Source organism: Pyrus communis, chromosome 9, assembly GCF_041283825.1.
Source record: "Pyrus communis isolate YQ-2024b chromosome 9, ASM4128382v1, whole genome shotgun sequence".
Taxonomy (NCBI): Eukaryota; Viridiplantae; Streptophyta; class Magnoliopsida; order Rosales; family Rosaceae; genus Pyrus; species Pyrus communis.
The window spans coordinates 5,273,484-5,290,481 of record NC_142573.1 but is presented as its reverse complement, the minus strand read 5'-3'; the positions used below and the strand labels follow the sequence as shown (position 1 = coordinate 5,290,481).

General features: G+C 37.1%; 1 protein-coding gene and 1 pseudogene across 7 annotated transcripts; one reads left to right on the top strand and one right to left on the bottom strand.

Annotated features, from left to right (window-relative positions):
- Positions 1-5,847: 5,847 nt before the first annotated feature.
- LOC148694095 (uncharacterized) lies at positions 5,848-7,360 on the bottom strand (annotated as a pseudogene).
- A 5,630-nt stretch (positions 7,361-12,990) lies between these two features.
- Positions 12,991-16,497, top strand: LOC137740076 (uncharacterized). Of its 7 annotated transcripts, none has more exons than XM_068479874.2 (7): positions 12,994-13,290; positions 13,502-13,548; positions 13,861-13,983; positions 14,666-14,869; positions 15,503-15,547; positions 15,996-16,087; positions 16,329-16,497. In XM_068479874.2, the coding sequence occupies exons 4-7, from the start codon at positions 14,788-14,790 to the stop codon at positions 16,425-16,427; spliced, it is 318 nt and encodes a 105-aa protein (XP_068335975.1). In that variant the 5' UTR covers positions 12,994-13,290; positions 13,502-13,548; positions 13,861-13,983; positions 14,666-14,787; the 3' UTR covers positions 16,428-16,497. The 7 variants fall into 7 exon arrangements, 5 of the variants coding, with proteins under 5 accessions (XP_088555601.1, XP_068335975.1, XP_088555600.1 ...); XM_068479873.2 differs by having other exon boundaries at positions 12,996-13,290; positions 13,861-13,987; XM_088699476.1 differs by having other exon boundaries at positions 12,997-13,290; positions 13,861-13,987; positions 15,996-16,062.
- Positions 16,498-16,998: the final 501 nt, after the last annotated feature.

Sequence of the window (16,998 nt, the reverse complement as noted above, 5' to 3'; positions counted from 1 at the left end):
TTAAAAAGTTAATAACATAAAAAATAAAATTTCCCACCACTTACATGAAAACACATGATGTACCATCCGTATTCCCGTCACAACTAAAATTTTTTCCTCCCTCGGACAGTAACGTGGTTTCATGTTGTTGGTAGGCTGCATCCTACAACTGACTTTTCTGACACGTGACGTACTATATAGTATTGCCAATGTGTGATGCGATCCAATTATTTTGCAGTTTATCCTCGAGTCATCAGCTCCATCATTTACGTTTGAAATCAATCGATGCTGTCTTTCACATTTGCTCATGTGTGGATGCAAAACGTGAGGAACGGTGTGATTCTGGGAAATGTTTTAATATTAGTAGTTAGAGTATTACGTGGCGTTATCAATTATCATCATGATCCGTATACATGTAATTTTATCAAAATTAACACAATACTAACACATGCAATAATTAACCTGATGTTCCCGTCCCATGCAATAATTTTTAAAAAATCAGGGAATAAAGTAAGCAGTGGCCAATGAGCAACGAACAAGACCACCTTCCACTCCCACCAGCATGATCTATCCAATGCTTACTAAGCCACATTATTTATCACTTTTGATTGAACATGAATTACTTGCCAAACTAACCAGGGGTTCTCTTTTGCATTGTGTGCAGAGTTTTAGTAGCGTCTGATAGGATTTTTATCACTTACAAAATAGGGATAAAAACACTTTAAAATACTTGCAAGAGTACAATATTATCGTTGTATAACAACTCAAGCAAGATCGTTTTCCACAGGGATTGAAAGAATAATTTATATTTAAACTAATCCTTAGCTAATTATTTATAACAAAGATTCAAAAAGGTTGATTTTGGAATTTAAAATAATAAAAACGAATTTAAATAAAATATAATTAAATAATTGACAAAGTAAAGAAAGCAAAAGACAAAGGTTTTGGAAAACAATTTAAACACTAAGGTTCTACCGTCATCATTAACAATCTTATGCAATTTTACCAATTACTTATGAATTTCTACATACATGCTTTGAAGGTTAGGCTTTCCTAATACAGATTTTCCTCGTGATGTTTAAGCGAAAACGTATATCTAACATGTAACCCTTCTGTGATGTTCAAATCAAATATAAACATGCAAGACTCATTAAACTTTGTGAAAACCCTTTGAAAAACCATGCAACCCTTAAGAGCGTGATCATCGCCTTAAGTGAACTTACAATTACTAATCACTAGAAGCCCTTCTCAATTTCAGGGTGATGTTCCAACAGAAATTGCATCAAATTACTTGTCTAAAAACTCTAATGGTCGCAAATCACTAAGATAATTAGATAATTTAATCGCGGTGATTAATACTTCAAAGCAAGCATGCATTCATTCATAAGCAATTTAATAAAATCATATATTCATGCTAAGGCTCAAGACACCACCCTAGCAAAAGAACTAGTTACGAACAATCATAATAAAAACTAAAGAAAATATATTAACTAGAAAAAAGATTGAAAACACCTTGTAGATAAAAAGTCTGAAGTTCTCCAAAATAATGCGTCTCCTCCCAATGTTTCATCCTCAACCCTAATGACTAAAAAGCCTTATTTATACTACTCCAAATTAAAACCCTCATAGAAAAAGGTTTTCCAAAAACTAGAAAATAAAATAATAAAATGATAACTAGGAATTACATTCCTATTCTGACTAGAAAATCTGCCCGGCATATAAATAGCCACGTTTCTGGACCTTCAGGGCACCAAAACAGGCCCAAAACGACTCAAATTAAAGATTATGACCTCCTCTTCAAGTTCCAAGAAGAGCCCAAGTCCAAAATCCATCATCTTTCAGCCCAAAAGTCACAAATAAATTCTGCAACCCAATTTGCCAGCACTGCACGCTTGACATAAATTAATTCACCATGATCAGATGCTTCGGAATAAAATTATGAAATTTTGATACAACCTTCTTGACAGATTCACGACGCTCCAACTGGAATCACTCAAAAATTCTACCGTTTGAATACTTTATGCTCAGAACAAGTTAGCATGTCCTACGTTAAAAATACATAACAAAGCATCAAAATCTCACCAAAATAATAACCAAAATATACCAAGAATAGGGAATAATATATAGTATAAAATTGACCCATCAACGTCACTTACCCAATGAACATTGTTTACGTTTTTACAATAAAAGATCGACACATGACACATTTCGTTAGATAAGATGAGACTATCTCTCCACAACAAGAAGCATAAGTACCCTGCCTCCATTTTGCATCAAAATGGGTAACTTCACAATTGTAGGGATCCAAAATATACGGGAAACCAAATCAGGCAGAAAAAAAGTAACAAGAAACAATGCTACCAACCTTATCGACAACATTCTTATTTAGCAATTTAACCCATGAGACAAGAACTCGACTTCTAGAATTATAAAGACAAAATGTTGCTAAACTAAATTGTTATTGGCGGTTGGACCATTCGTATTGTGAATCGATATGAATGTTTGATGACTGAAGAACAAAAGAAAAGAGAAAGAATATGACTTTACAAGCTGCCCAAAGCCAATCGAGAAAACTTGTAAGAGAATCAACAATCATATTAGGAATGCCAAATAGTTTTCATTTTATTTCCCCTTTGGTTTTCACGTCTATGGTTTCATCTCACAAAGGAAAACAAATACGAGAGAAACTCAAAAGAAGAAAGTTGAAGCAAAAAAACTAAGCCCCAAAACTGACACAATTTATTTGTACGCCCTCTATATTATACCATATTCATATTGTCTCTCTCAAACACAAGTTTGGTCTTGATTCTTTTTCTTTCTGCTTTAGCCGAAACCACAAAAGCTAGTCCCGATAAAGAATCAACACAACCATGGGTTTCAAGGTTGTGGAGAACAATAATGTCGAAACTGGCAGCGGAGCTTTATTCGAAATCAAACTGATGTCCTTACTGTAAAATTTGAAGTGTTCGCTGAATGGTTTATTTTCCAATAGTTCATTCATACAAGGATACAAGCTTTATACAATCAGATGCAGCCTATTCTAGGTAACAAATCTCTAATTACAAGTTGATTGCAATCTGGTCCTATGATAGCTCTAACCAGATCATTGACTATTTACATTCCCTACAATCATGTTTAACCAAATTTACTTTCCTTGAACACTCCCCCTCAAGTTGGAGCGTGGATGTCAAGAACGCCTAACTTGCGGAGAAGCAAATGGAAAGCAGGTGTTCGTAGTGGCTTAGTAAACAATTCAGCCACTTGTTCCCCAGTGTGCACATAGGCTGTCTTGATTTCTCCTCTTTGAATCCTCTCACGAATGGTGTGGCAATCAAGCTCAATGTGTTTGGTACGCTTGTGGAACACAGGATTCACTGCAATGTGTAACGCAGCTTGATTATCACAAAACAGCTTCACCGGACTAGGATGGGTTATTTGCAAATCCTTCAATAAGTATCTCAACCACGTGAGTTCACAAGTTGCTGCAGCCATGGAACGGTACTCTGCTTCGGCAGATGATCGTGCTACCGTGACCTGTTTCTTGCTCTTCCAAGATATGAGTGAGTTGCCTAGGAAAATGCAATAACCTGTAACTGAACGGCGAGTAGTCGGACATCATGCCCAATCCGCATCACAATAGCCAATCAAATTTAGCTTACTTTGAGAAGAAAATAGCAAACCTTGTCCAGGGGCATTTTTAAGGTATCGAAGAAGTCTATGTGTTGCGTCAAGATGATGTCGTCTAGGTTCCTGCATGAATTGACTCAAGGTGTTGACGGCATATATGATTTCCGGTCTTGTGATTGTCAAGTATATTAATTTCCCAATCATTCGTCGGTATTGCGTAGGATCTTTGAGAGGATCACTACCAGTGGGTAGTAGCACTAAATCAGGTTCCATTGGGACCTTTGATGGTTTCGCACCAAGTAAACCCGCCCCTTCCAGTATGTCAAGTGTGTACTTGCGTTGACTGATGGTAATGCCAGCTTTGGACCGTGCAACTTCAACTCCGAGAAAGTACTTTAGGGGTCCAAGGTCTTTAATTCGAAAGCAGTGGCTAAGGAATTGCTTGAGATCATTGATTGCTCTATCATTATTTCCTGTAATAACCATGTCATCAACATATAATAAAACAATGGTAATGGAGCTGCCAGAGACCTTGGTAAACAAGGAATAATCCGCCCGAGATTGTGTGAATCCAATGTCATGGATGACAGAGGAAAATTTCTGAAACCAACTGCGGGATGCTTGCTTAAGTCCGTACAAAGACTTTTGGAGTCGACATACAACATGCTCCCTCTGTCGACGGTAACCAGGTGGAGGCACCATATACACCTCTTCGTGGAGTTCACCGTGAAGGAAAGCGTTCTGCACATCCATCTGATGTAAGGGCCAATGACGAACGGCAGCAACAGTCAATAAGCATCGCACAGTGATCAGCTTAGTAATAGGGGCAAAAGTTTCTTTGTAATCGATCCCCTTTCGTTGAGTAAAACCCTTGGCAACGAATCGGGCTTTGTACCGCTCAATTGTACCATCTAAATTGTATTTTATTTTGAAAACCCACTTGCATTTAATGGCACGATGACCAACAAGCAGAGAGACCATGCTCCATGTCTGATTGTCTTCGAGAGCTCGGAGTTCAGTGTTCATAGCAGCAACCCAATTAGGGTCATGGCGGGCTTGGTCATAGGATGTGGGTTCCATCTGATAAGAAACATTATGGATGAAGGTATGATGAGCAGGAGATAAGGAGGCATAAGAGACATACCGGTGGAGGGGATGGCGGGTGCTGGACACGGAGGAAGAGGCGACGCCAGGCGCAAGCAAAACAGCATGATGGGCCACATAATCTTTGAGATAGGCAGGGGGTCGTGTCAGGCGGGATGAGTGTTGAATGGGAGGGTGTAGAGACGGTACAGGTGGGGGGACAGGTAAGATGAGAGAATAGGTGGCAGGAGTGGGTGAGGTTGGGACAGTCTCGGGTAGGGATGGGGAAGGTGTTAGAGTTTGGGAAACTGGGGATGGTAAAGTGGGAGGTTGGGTCAAGGCATCTGGATTTGGACTAGGATGATGTGGGCCGGGAGTGAGTTGACTGGGTAGAGTGGGTAATGAGTCTGGAGAAATAAGGGGAAGAACGAGATAATCATCCTCATGTTCAGGTGTTGATTGGGAAAAGGGAAAAATTGTTTCATGGAAGTGGACATCACGGGAAGTAGAGATTTGATGCGTGTCGAGGTCATAAACACGATAACCTTTTTGACCAAGGGGATATCCAAGGAAAAGACAACGGCGAGCACGAGGGTCAAACTTGTGTTTTGGGTGAAGGTTGGTGACATAACAAAGACATCCGAACACGCGAAGGTGAGAGTAATTGGGCAAGTGACCATGTAAAAATTCGTAGGGAGATTTATGGAATAATAAGGGTGTGGGAATGCGTTTGATGAGATAGCATGCGGTTTGAACACTATCTCCCCAAAATTTTAGTGGTAAATTGGCTTGGAACCGAAGTGCACGCCCAATGTTCAAAAGATGTCGATGTTTACGTTCAACAACCCCGTTTTGTTGAGGGGTGTGAACGCATGAATACTGGAAAATGGTGCCATGGGTGTCTAAAAAAGTGCGCATGGAGAGGAACTCTCCACCATTGTCAGCGCGTAGAATTTTGATGTTTTTTGTGGAATTGAGTCTTGACCCAAAAGAAGAATGATTTCAATAGTGTTTGTGTATCGGATTTAAAACGCATAAGGTGTACCCATGTAAAACGAGTAAAATCATCCACGATGGTGAGAAAATAACGTGTCTCGGAATATGTGGGAACTTTGTGGGGCCCCCAAATGTCACAATGAATTAAGTCGAAAGGTGCAGTGGATTGAATTGAACTAGAAGTAAAAGACAATCGAGTTTGTTTTGCCAAAGGACAAACTTCACAAACATGTTTGGAATCGAACATGATTTCTGGAATTGTTTTTGACAAAAAATGTAAACGGTGTGTAGAGGGGTGGCCTAAGCGTTGATGCCAAAGACTGGTGGTGCGGCTAACATGGTTGGTAAGATGGGGATTTTGACTTGGCGTAAGGTAATAGAGCCTATTAAATTGCTTGCCCAGGCCAATCGTCCTCTTCGTATCCATGTCCTGTATAACACAAAAATCCGGAAAGAATATTACGATACAGTGGAGAGCCAATGTGAGTTTACCCAAAGACAATAAATTGACACGAAATTTTGGAAGATGAAGAACTCCATCAAGTAATAACTCATGTGATATTTTTACGGATCCAATACTCTTAATGTCTGTCGTTCCCCCATTTGGTAATCCCACAAAATCATTTTTAGCATCAATCTGATTGTGTGTTAATGGTGAATGTGATATGTGATCAGATGCCCCGCTGTCTATAATCCAGTAAAGGGTTGAATGCAAGTCATGTTCCGTCATATTACATGTGGGTGTGACAATACCTGTTGCATTCGCAAGTGGAGGAATTTTACCGTTTCCAGATCGAAGCAAGGCAAGAAGTTGATGGTACTCTTCGGTTGTGAATGTTGGCTCGTTGGAAGATGTGGCCTTGGTCGCGTTGGTATGGGTGGCTTGTGATTGAGGTGTTTCGACATTGTGGGCTGTTGGATTTGGGCGTTTGTTTCTGGGCAACACATGTTTCCCATGCCATTTATGACCTTCAAGAAACCCAATAAGAAAGTAGCAGCGCTCTACGGAATGTGAGCCATCACAGTAGCTGCATTTGAAGGCTTTGCGTGAACTGGAACTACCAGGTGCAGACCATCCCTTTGGCGTGGTGGACCGATGTGTTTGCATCGCGTGGCCAGCAGGTTCACGATGATTTGCCACATCCATTTGGCGTTCGTGTTGCAGAACCAACCCGTGGACACGTCGAGTATCAGGGAGTGGATTTATCATTAAGATGGAGCCTCGTATGGTTGAGTAAGTCTCGTTCAAGCCCATTAAAAATTGCATGACTTTCTCTTTTTCCTCCCTTGCTACACGAGTCTTGGATCCCTCACAATTGCAAGCAATTGGTTCATAATACGAAGCCAATTCATCCAAGAGAGCCTTTAACTGGGTGTAATAGTCTGAAACAGATAGTTGTCCTTGTCAGTGTTCAACGATTTCTTGTCGAATTTGGTAGATCCTGGAATCGTTTCCTTGCGAGAATCAATCCTCAAGATCCTTCCACGCTGCGGATGCAGATTTGCAGTAGAGTATGCTGCGTGCGATGTTGCCTTGCACAGACTGCCAAATCCATGACAAGACCATGTCGTTGCATCTCTGCCAAATTGAAAATTTGGAGTCTGTAATTGCAGGGCACTTGATTGATCCATCAATGAACCCAAGTTTGTTCTTGGCATTGAGGGCAATGCGCATAGATCGACTCCACTGTCCGTAGTTGTGTCCGTCGAGGAGTTGTGAAACCAAGATGAGACTTGGTGAATCTGAGTGGTGTAGGATGAGAGGGTCGGATGCATGTGGCACCATCTCTGCTGATTTTTCATCACCCATGTTGGTTGTGTGTGTTGGAAAAAATTTGGGTTCTGTTTGTAGCGGAAGTGGAATGGACGCCTAGAGTCACCAGGATCGGTGCTCTGATGCCTTGTAAAATTTGAAGTGTTCGCTGAATGGTTTATTTTCTAGAAGTTCATTTATACAAGGATACAAGCTTTATACAATCAGATGCAGCCTATTCTAGGTAACAAATCTCTAATTACAAGTTGATTGCAATCTGGTCTTATGATAGCTCTAACCAGATGATTGACTATTTACATTCCCTACAATCATGTTTAACCAAATATACTTTCCTTTAACACTTACTGGTGCTAATTGTAACCAAACCGACTCTTACATTGGTGGTAATCGGACTCCAATTTATGTTATTAACGCCATTAGAGTGGTGCATTCGTTGGTTGATCCATACTGCTATGTTGGTTTGTTTTGTAGTTGTAGCTTGTAAGTGAAACTATCCTAGGTCCTTCAATTTTCTAGATCGAAGTGATATTCACTAACTGTCTATTTATATTCACTAACAGTTTGTTTAATTGATTTATTATTGACTTGATCTGCAGGGTGCATTCAATTCCTCTGTAGTTTGAGCAGACTGGTGAAGGTGTTCCAGCTCGACAATGGGACTGTTGAGGATTCGAATCCAATTATTCTTGCAGGCCAGCAACCCCTCTTCTCGCCAAAAGCCCATCATCACCAACCCATTCCTCTTGTAAAAAAAACTTAAGTTTAACATGATCGGGCGCATCAAGTGTGTAATGATATTTTCTTTCAATATTAAAAGAGGCATCAAGTTCAAATCCTCACCGATAAAAAATTGATCGACTTGCCATTCGGTAGATTCTATATGATGATTGTCAACTTTTCCATTCCAACCCTAGGAAAATCCATGATGTCAATTACGGATATGGTAATGTAAAATCCTTTGTTCCAGACCCTCTGTTTTTTTTTTAGTTTTTGTCTTCTGAAAGTTAGAAGATGTAAAAAAATTTCCTCTTTACTCTTTGATACAAGTAGGCATGGCAAACGGATCGTGTCTGTCGTATTCGTGTCGTTTTCGTGTAATATCTATTATCTTAACGAGTCGTGTCGTGTCACACTCGTTATTTTAACAGGTTCTTAACAGGTCATGTCACTTTACCCAACAGGTAAAGTGACCCGACCCGTTATGACCCGTTAAGAAAAATATTTTATTTTCTTAAATTTGCACATACCACACATTGCCACATAAAAATTACTTCAAAATATTAAAACACATTTGTCGTTTAAGTATTACATCTACACTTGAAAATAAGAGCCTAATAAACAAACATCCATACACTACTAGTCTATTATAAAATATTAAATGTGCAAGGAATGTAAAACGAAAGAGTTTTTCTTTCCAAGGTTGTGAAGCCTTTCTCAAAAGTTTAAACCTTGCGAATGGAACTCAAAGCTTGCATGTTATTCATTTAACAAAATCTTCAATTTTCATCGATCATCATGCATAAGATTTTGTGGTATCCACTAGTGTAAATATTTTAAATTGAAGATCGAATTCATTTATTGTATTCATATAGGGTCAAGGAGTGTAGCTGTTAAAAATCACCAAAATCAGAGTTAAAATAACCGTGCAATCGTGATTTTTCGTTGATAATCGTTGAAAAGTTTTGTCCCGTTATTTGATATCTGAATGTTTGTTTTTTGCAATTTTTGGCGTATGCGATCTTGAAGCAAATACAAACAAGTTTGGCGGTTGGATCATTAAATTATTTTCGTAGAATGCATATCCCATCATAACGATAAATTCACTAACACTTAGAGTTTATTAATACTTTCATTAAGTATAACATAAGATTTTGTGATTGGGTAAATATTTTAAATTGAAGATAGAATTCATTCATTGTATTCATATAGGTTCAATGAGTGTAACTGTAAAAAATCATCAAAATCGAAGTTAAAATAACCGTTAAATCATTGATTTTTCGATGATAACTGTCGAAAAGTTTTGTCTCATTACTTGATCTCTAAATGTTTGTTTTTTTCAATTTTTGGCGTATGTGATCTCGAAGTACATACAAACGACGGTTGGATCGTTGAAACTAGTTTCATAGAATGCATATGCCATCAAAACAATAGATTCACTAACACTTAAGAGTTTATTCATACTTTCATTAAGTATAACATAAGATTTTGTGGTATCCATTAGTGTAAGTATTTTTAATTGAAGATCGAGTTCATTCATTGTATTCATATAGGGTCAAGGAGTGTAGTGTAAAAAAATCATCAAAATCGGAGTTAAAATAACCGTTAAATCGTGATTTTTCATTGATAATTGTCGAAAAGTTTTGTTCCTTTACTTGATCTCTGAATGTTTTTTTTTTTTGCGCTTTTTAGCTTAAGTGATCTCGAAGCATATACAAACAAGTTTGACGGTTGGATCGTTGAAATTAATTTCGTAGAATGCGTATCCCATCAAAACGATAGATTCACTAACACTTCAGAATTTATTCATACTTTCATTAAGTATATATAACATAAGATTTTGTAGTACCCACTAGTGTAAATATTTTAAATTGAAGATCAAGTTCATTCATTATATTCACATAGGGTCAAGGAGTGTGGCTGTAAAAAATCATCAAAATCAGAGTTAAAATAATCGTTAAATCATGATTTTTTGTTGATAACCGTCGAAAAGTTTTGTCCCGTTACTTGATCTCTGAATCTTTGTTTTTTGCAATTTTTCATGTATGCAATCTCGAAATATATACAAACAAGTTTGACGGTTGGATCGTTGAAACTAGTTTCGTAGAATGCATATCTAATCAAACAATAGATTCACTAACACTTAAGAATTTATTCATACTTTCATTAAGTATAACATAAGATTTTATGGTATCCACTAGTGTAAATATTTTAAATTAAAGATCGAGTTCCTTAATTGTATTCGTATAGGGTCAAGGAGTGTAGCTGTAAAAAATCATCAAAATCTGAGTCAAAATAACCGTTAAATCGTGATTTTTCATTGATAACCGTCGAAAAGTTTTGTCCCGTTACTTGATCTCTGAATGTTTTTTTTTGTAATTTTTCGTGTATGCGATCTCGAAGTATATACAAAAATGTTTGACGGTTGGATCGTTGAAACTAGTTTCGTAGAATGTGTATCCCATCAAAACAATAGATTCACTAACACTTAAGAGTTTATTCATACTTTCATTAAGTATAACATAAGATTTTATGGTATCCACTAGTGTAAATATTTTAAATTGAAGATCGAGTTCATTCAATGTATTCGTATAGGGTCAAGGAATGTAGCTGTAAAAAAATTATCAAAATCGAAGTTAAAATAACCGTTAAATCGTGATTTTTTGTTGATAATCGTTGAAAAGTTTTATCCCGTTACTGGATCTCTGAATGTTTGGTTTTTACAATTTTTGGCGTATGCTATCTCGAAGTATATACAAACATGTTTGACGGTTGGATCGTTGAAACTAGTTTCATAGAATGCGTATCCCACCAAAACAATAGATTCACTAACACTTAAGAGTTTATTCATACTTTCATTAAGTATAACATAAGATTTTGTGGTATCCACTAGTGTAAATATTTTAAATTGAAGATCAAGTTCAGTCATTGTATTCATATAGGGTCAAGGAGTATAGCTATAAAAAATCATCAAAATCAGAGTTCAAATAGTCGTTAAATCGTGATTTTTCGTTGATAATCGTCGAAAAGTTTTGTCCCGTTACTTGATATCTGAATGTTTGTTTTTTGCAATTTTTGGCGTATGCGATCTCGAAGTATATACAAACAAGTTTGAAGGTTGGATCATTGAAACTAGTTTCGTAGAATGCGTATCCCATCAAAACAATAGATTCACTAATACTTAAGAGTTTATTCATACTTTCATTAAGTATAACATAAGATTGTAAATATTTTAAATTGAAGATCAAGTTTAGTCATTGTATTCATATAGGGTCAAGGAGTGTAGCTGTAAAAAATCATCAAAATCGAAGTTAAAATAACCGTTAAATCGTGATTTTTCGTTGATAACTGTCGAAAAGTTTTGTCTCATTACTTGATATCTGAATGTTTGTTTTTTGCAATTTTTTGCGTATGCGATCTCGAAGTATATGCAAACAAGTTTGACGGTTGGATCGTTGAAACTAGTTTTCGTAGAATGCATATCCCATCAAAATAATAGATTCACTAACACTTAAGAGTTTATTCATACTTTCATAAAGTGTAACATAAGATTTTGTGGTATCCACTAGTGTAAATATTTTAAATTGAAGATCGAGTTCATTCATTGTATTCGTATATGGTTAAGGAGTGTAGCTGTAAAAAATCATCAAAATCGAAGTTATAATGACCGTTAAATGGTGATTTTTCGTTGATAACTGTCACATCCCAGCCCGGGGGGACCACTTTTCGGGCCCATTCCACTACCGTAGCACAATATTGTCCGCTTTGGGCCCCGACCACACTCTCACGGTTTTGTTTCTAGGAACTCACACGAGAACTTCCCAGTAGGTCACCCATCATGGGAGTGCTCTCGCGCGTTACTTGCTTAACTTCGGAGTTCCCATGGAACCCGAAGCCAGCGAGCTCCCAAAAGGCCTTGTGCTAGGTAGAGATGAGAATATACATATAAGGATCACCCCCTAGGCGATGTAGGATGTCACAATCCACCCCCCCTTAGGGGCCCGATGTCCTTGTTGGCACACCACGACCAGGGTTAGGCTCTGATACGAAATTGTCACATCCCGGCCCGGGGGGACCACTTCTCGGGCCCGCTCCACTACCGGAGCACAATATTGTCTGCTTTGGGCCCCGACCACGCCATCACGGTTTTGTTTCTGGGAACTCAGACGAGAACTTCCCAGTGGGTCACCCATCATGAGAGTGCTCTCGCGTGCTACTCGCTTAACTTCGGAGTTTCTATGGAACCCGAAGCCAGTGAGCTCCCAAAAGGCCTCGTGCAAGGTAGAGATGAGAATATATATATAAGGATCACCCCCCTGGGCGATGTGGGATGTCACAATAACCGTCGAAAAGTTTTGTCCTGTTACTTGATCTCTGAATGTTTGCTTTTTGTGATTTTTTGCTGATGCGATCTCGATGCATATGCAAATAAGTTTGACGGTTGGATCGTTGAAATTAGTTTCATAGAATTTGTATCCCATCAAGTTCAATGGTGTGTGTGTATATATATATATTAAGTAGATTTAAATTTATTTATTTTGTACGTATAACACTTAAGAAATTGAATGACATGTATATTTAACCGATCCAACGGTCACCAATTTTTAATATTTAATTTAATATATATTATACATATACTAAAACTCAACACAAAAATACTGTTCATTAACTGTAAACGGGCGAAAATGCCCTCCAATTCCTTTGTTATCTGCCTTTTTTAACAGTTAAAAGATGACTTTGCCCTTCGTCTCCACCTGTCGATCACTTCTCAGCTTCTGTCGTTTTCAATGTCATAAATGCCCTCCAATTCTTCTCCATTATGCGTTTGTCCACGCGACGCTCATCGCTCTGCACGACTGCTTCTCGACCTTTCTTCTCGACTTTTCCCTCCGTTCCACTTTTTTCCCTCACAATTCCCTGCTTCTGTCGCTCTTGAACCTCGATTCCTTTCGCTTTCCAAAGCTGCCTTCTCTCCTTCTCCGACCCTGCGAACTTTGTCTCACAAATTACCAACCGCACTTTCTTGCTGAAAAACCACCTAACCTGTAGAAGTTTCTTCGGTTCTTCAGTTGGATTCGGAGAAATTTTTTACCTAGAAAAGCTAGCGTTTCCTGGTGAGTTTTTATGGCTTTCTCAATTTAGGTGTTTCAATTTCTTTTCTGTGATTTTGGATATGCAGATGGGTTTTCTGTTCAAATTTATTTTTTTTTGCGATTTTGAGGGTTTTGTTCGTACCAGCGGATCCTGCGTGTGGGTGTTTAATTCAGCTGCATGTATGTGTTTAATTCGGCTGCATATGGGTTTTTACTTTGGTTTTGTTTTCAGTGTCAGGGGACCCTGGTTTTTCCTTTTTTGCGGTTTTGTAACTCAAGGTGAGCAATTTCAGCTTCTCTTTGGGGCTTTTGTGGAACCAAATTTTTATTTTTTTTCGTATTGTGAAAGTTGAAGACAAAACTCTGTTTAGTTTCCATTTAGTTCATTAATGCATAACTCTGTTTTTCTCTCCTCTTTAAATTCATATATGGAAATAGGAAGTTTAAGAATCTTTGTTCTTGCTAATAGGTTTAATAATAGTGACATTTGAATGATCTTTGTTCCCAGGAAACTGATTTTAAAGAATGGTAGCTGGTGATTCAGAAAATAGTTAGATTTTTTAAAGCTGACACAGGTTTTATGAATATCAGGCTTTGGAGAGTAACAGCCACGAATCCGGGGCTCCGATTGAGTTGGGTTGTTCTTGCAAGGATGATTTGGCCGCTGCCCACAAGAACTGTGCTGGTACTTTGGTTCAAGGTTAAGGGCAACAAGTGAGTAAGTTTCTGTGTCTTTTTTATATATTATATTTTGAGTCGTTTGGTAAATTGTTTGCTAACACGCATAGACAGAAGGAAAAATCGAAGACAGGAATTGTTGGCTATGACGCTTATGCAGAAGGAAAAATCGAAGACAGGACCTCGGTTTTTAGTTTCTTGCATTAGGCAATGTTTATATCTGGGATTTGATAAAGCATACAAATATAATTGTTAAGTCTGCGATATTGCCAGCAGAGCCTACGTATAGTCTTCGACAACCCAAGTTAGAACATCTGTGTATGATCAAATATTGAACTATAAACTACAAATTGTCAGAACCATATACGATTTATATGGAAAGGTGAACCTGGCTGCATTTTGTTGTAGTTTCTGTGAGTTTAAGTCCTATGCTTTTCTATAACCCTATGCTGATTAAGTTTCACAGCATCAGTTGTCATTTACTTATTAAACAGTACGACAGAAATCTCCTCATGGTCTGCAGGAAAGGAAATCTTTTGTGGCTGTAAAATTATTTCATGAAATGAAAACTCAGAAATGTAGACCCAACATATGCATGTATTCGGCTTTGGTAAATGCAATTTCGTATTGTTTGTTTTGTCTTGATATCTTCTTGCTGGTGTGAACGTTATGCCAATCCGATGATCTTGATATTTTCTTTGATGATTTTGGTGCACAGGTGGAAGGTGAGAGAGAGAACTGCAAATCATTTTCTGGAATATTGAGGTGGAAGTTCCTTGAATTGATAATCTGGCCTTTCCCAACTCAAAACAAGTTCTATTATTGTGCTGCACCGGAGTGATGGCAGAGTCCAGACCATATGCTTGCTGGTGGGATAGTCACGTTTCAAGGAATTCAAAACGGCTTCAGGAGAATCTTACAGGTCTTGATTTTTTTCCGTAAAATTTCTCTGTTTAGTAGGACAAAACAAAGGACAGTATAAGACTCCCATGTCCTGTTACTTTTCTTTAAAACTATGATCAATAACATCTACGTTCCCATTTGAACATGAAACTATCTCAAGTTATGTGATCTATGATATTAGCATGATATAATGTCAAGCATATGAAAATGTTTTAAAAGAAATTTTCAGGTCACCGATAAAGAAATGAACGTCTGATTGCTTAGAATTATCTAATTTATTCATTGGCCTCATATGAAAATTCACCTCTTTAAATGTGGGAGCATGGTATTTAGTAATACATTGCCACCACTTTAGGTGTTAACAATAAAGAGTGCAAAAGCGCTGCAGCATGAAATTCTGATGTATGTTAACACCATTATCTTAAATGGGGTTTTTTACTGGATTCCACTCTTAATTTTTCTGTGCTCTTTTTTCGCAGAAGTTTCTCTGATAAGTACTTTACATAAATGCTTTACGAATTTGAGTTTTTATTGTCTGATTATTTTATGCAGAGGTTGTATTAATTTTGTTTTAACTGGAAATTTTGGGGTTTCTTAAGGTACAATGTTATCAAATTCGATTTTTCTAATTTTCGGATTTTGGGTTTTCCAGGGAGTGGAATTTTGGTCTCTGCAAGATTTTTGGGCTTTGAAATGGGTATGTGCTGTTTTTAACGTTTTGGTTCTCGCGTGTTCCTTTCTTTGATTTCTGTTGTCTGTTTGCTTATACGTTACTTTGTGATTCCTTTTTCAAAGTTGGGTGATGAAATCTAGGATTTTTAGTAAATTTTCTGTGTAATTCCAAGTCGAATTGCCACCTGGGTAATCAGGAAAATAAAAAAAAAGAAAAAAAAAAAGAAAGAATTTGGTCTCTGGTTACAACCTCTCTCTCTCCTCTTTCTCTCTCTCTCCAAACCTTAATTTTGAAGTTATCGTGCATATTTTTTTTGGATCAATGTCACCTTTTGATTTGTCTTATGGTTTTATCGTCGTACATCATTGGTCGACTGTCTTTGTTTTCTTCTGCAACATGGAGAGCTGTACAAGGGAATTTTTGCAATTTTATTGCAAAAATATAATGTCAGTTTTCCCTTCTTTGGATACAGCTCAAACCAGGAGCAAGTCTAGTATCCAAGCTCTGCATTCGTTGCATGTAGCACATGAAAAGTCTAAGTATGTAGTAAGCTTTATTTGGCAGGTATTCCCTCAATATTACATTTATAATTGATGCAGTTATCGTTACTCCGACTATTTAGTAAATAATTATTTTCCCCTTTTTGCTTTGAAGAAATAGAATTCTCTTAAGATATTTAAATTTGTTTCATTTATGATGAGGTTGTGTATAAACTGCGTTGGCATTTGTAACTCAATTGTTTACTCGAACATTGTTTATGAAGATTGCAGTTGCATAATCTTTCATATAATTTTCAATCTTGCAGCAACGCGCGGGTACAAATTCTAGTAGCTTAACCAAAGGTAAAGAGGAGTTAGAGCCCAAACAAGCAAATTATGTTCCAACACTTAATACTACAGTTTAATAGTATTTATTTTTATATGTAAGTGAGATGTTTTAGGTTCGATTCTCATCAAAAGCGAATTTGGACCACATTATTGTTCACTTATCTCCTGTGTAGATAATATCGTTTATTCATAAAAATAAAAAAAATTAAAAAAAAAAGTATTGTGATGTGTACAAAATAATACAAAAAATATTATAAAAAACACATAAAAGCATCTAAAGCCTAAATGGAAAAATCCTCCAGAGAGCCCCAATCGGTAAAGGTTCTATACGCCATAAGATTGAAATAAACCATTTTATTGTGCACCGTAAGATTGGAAGAATCAATCTTATACCTGGCCAATTACCAATGGTTGATCAAAGTTCTAGTGTGTGTGTGTGTATATATATATATATATATAATTATTATAGTTTTTAGGGGTATAAAATTGTTAAATTAATATATATATATATATATATATATATAATTATTATAATATTTTTTTAGGGTTTTAAAATTATAAAATTAATATTTTGCTTATTGTGTATTGTGTTATCCACGTGTATACCCGAACCAACCCGTTATCTTAACAAGTGCTTATCGGGTTACT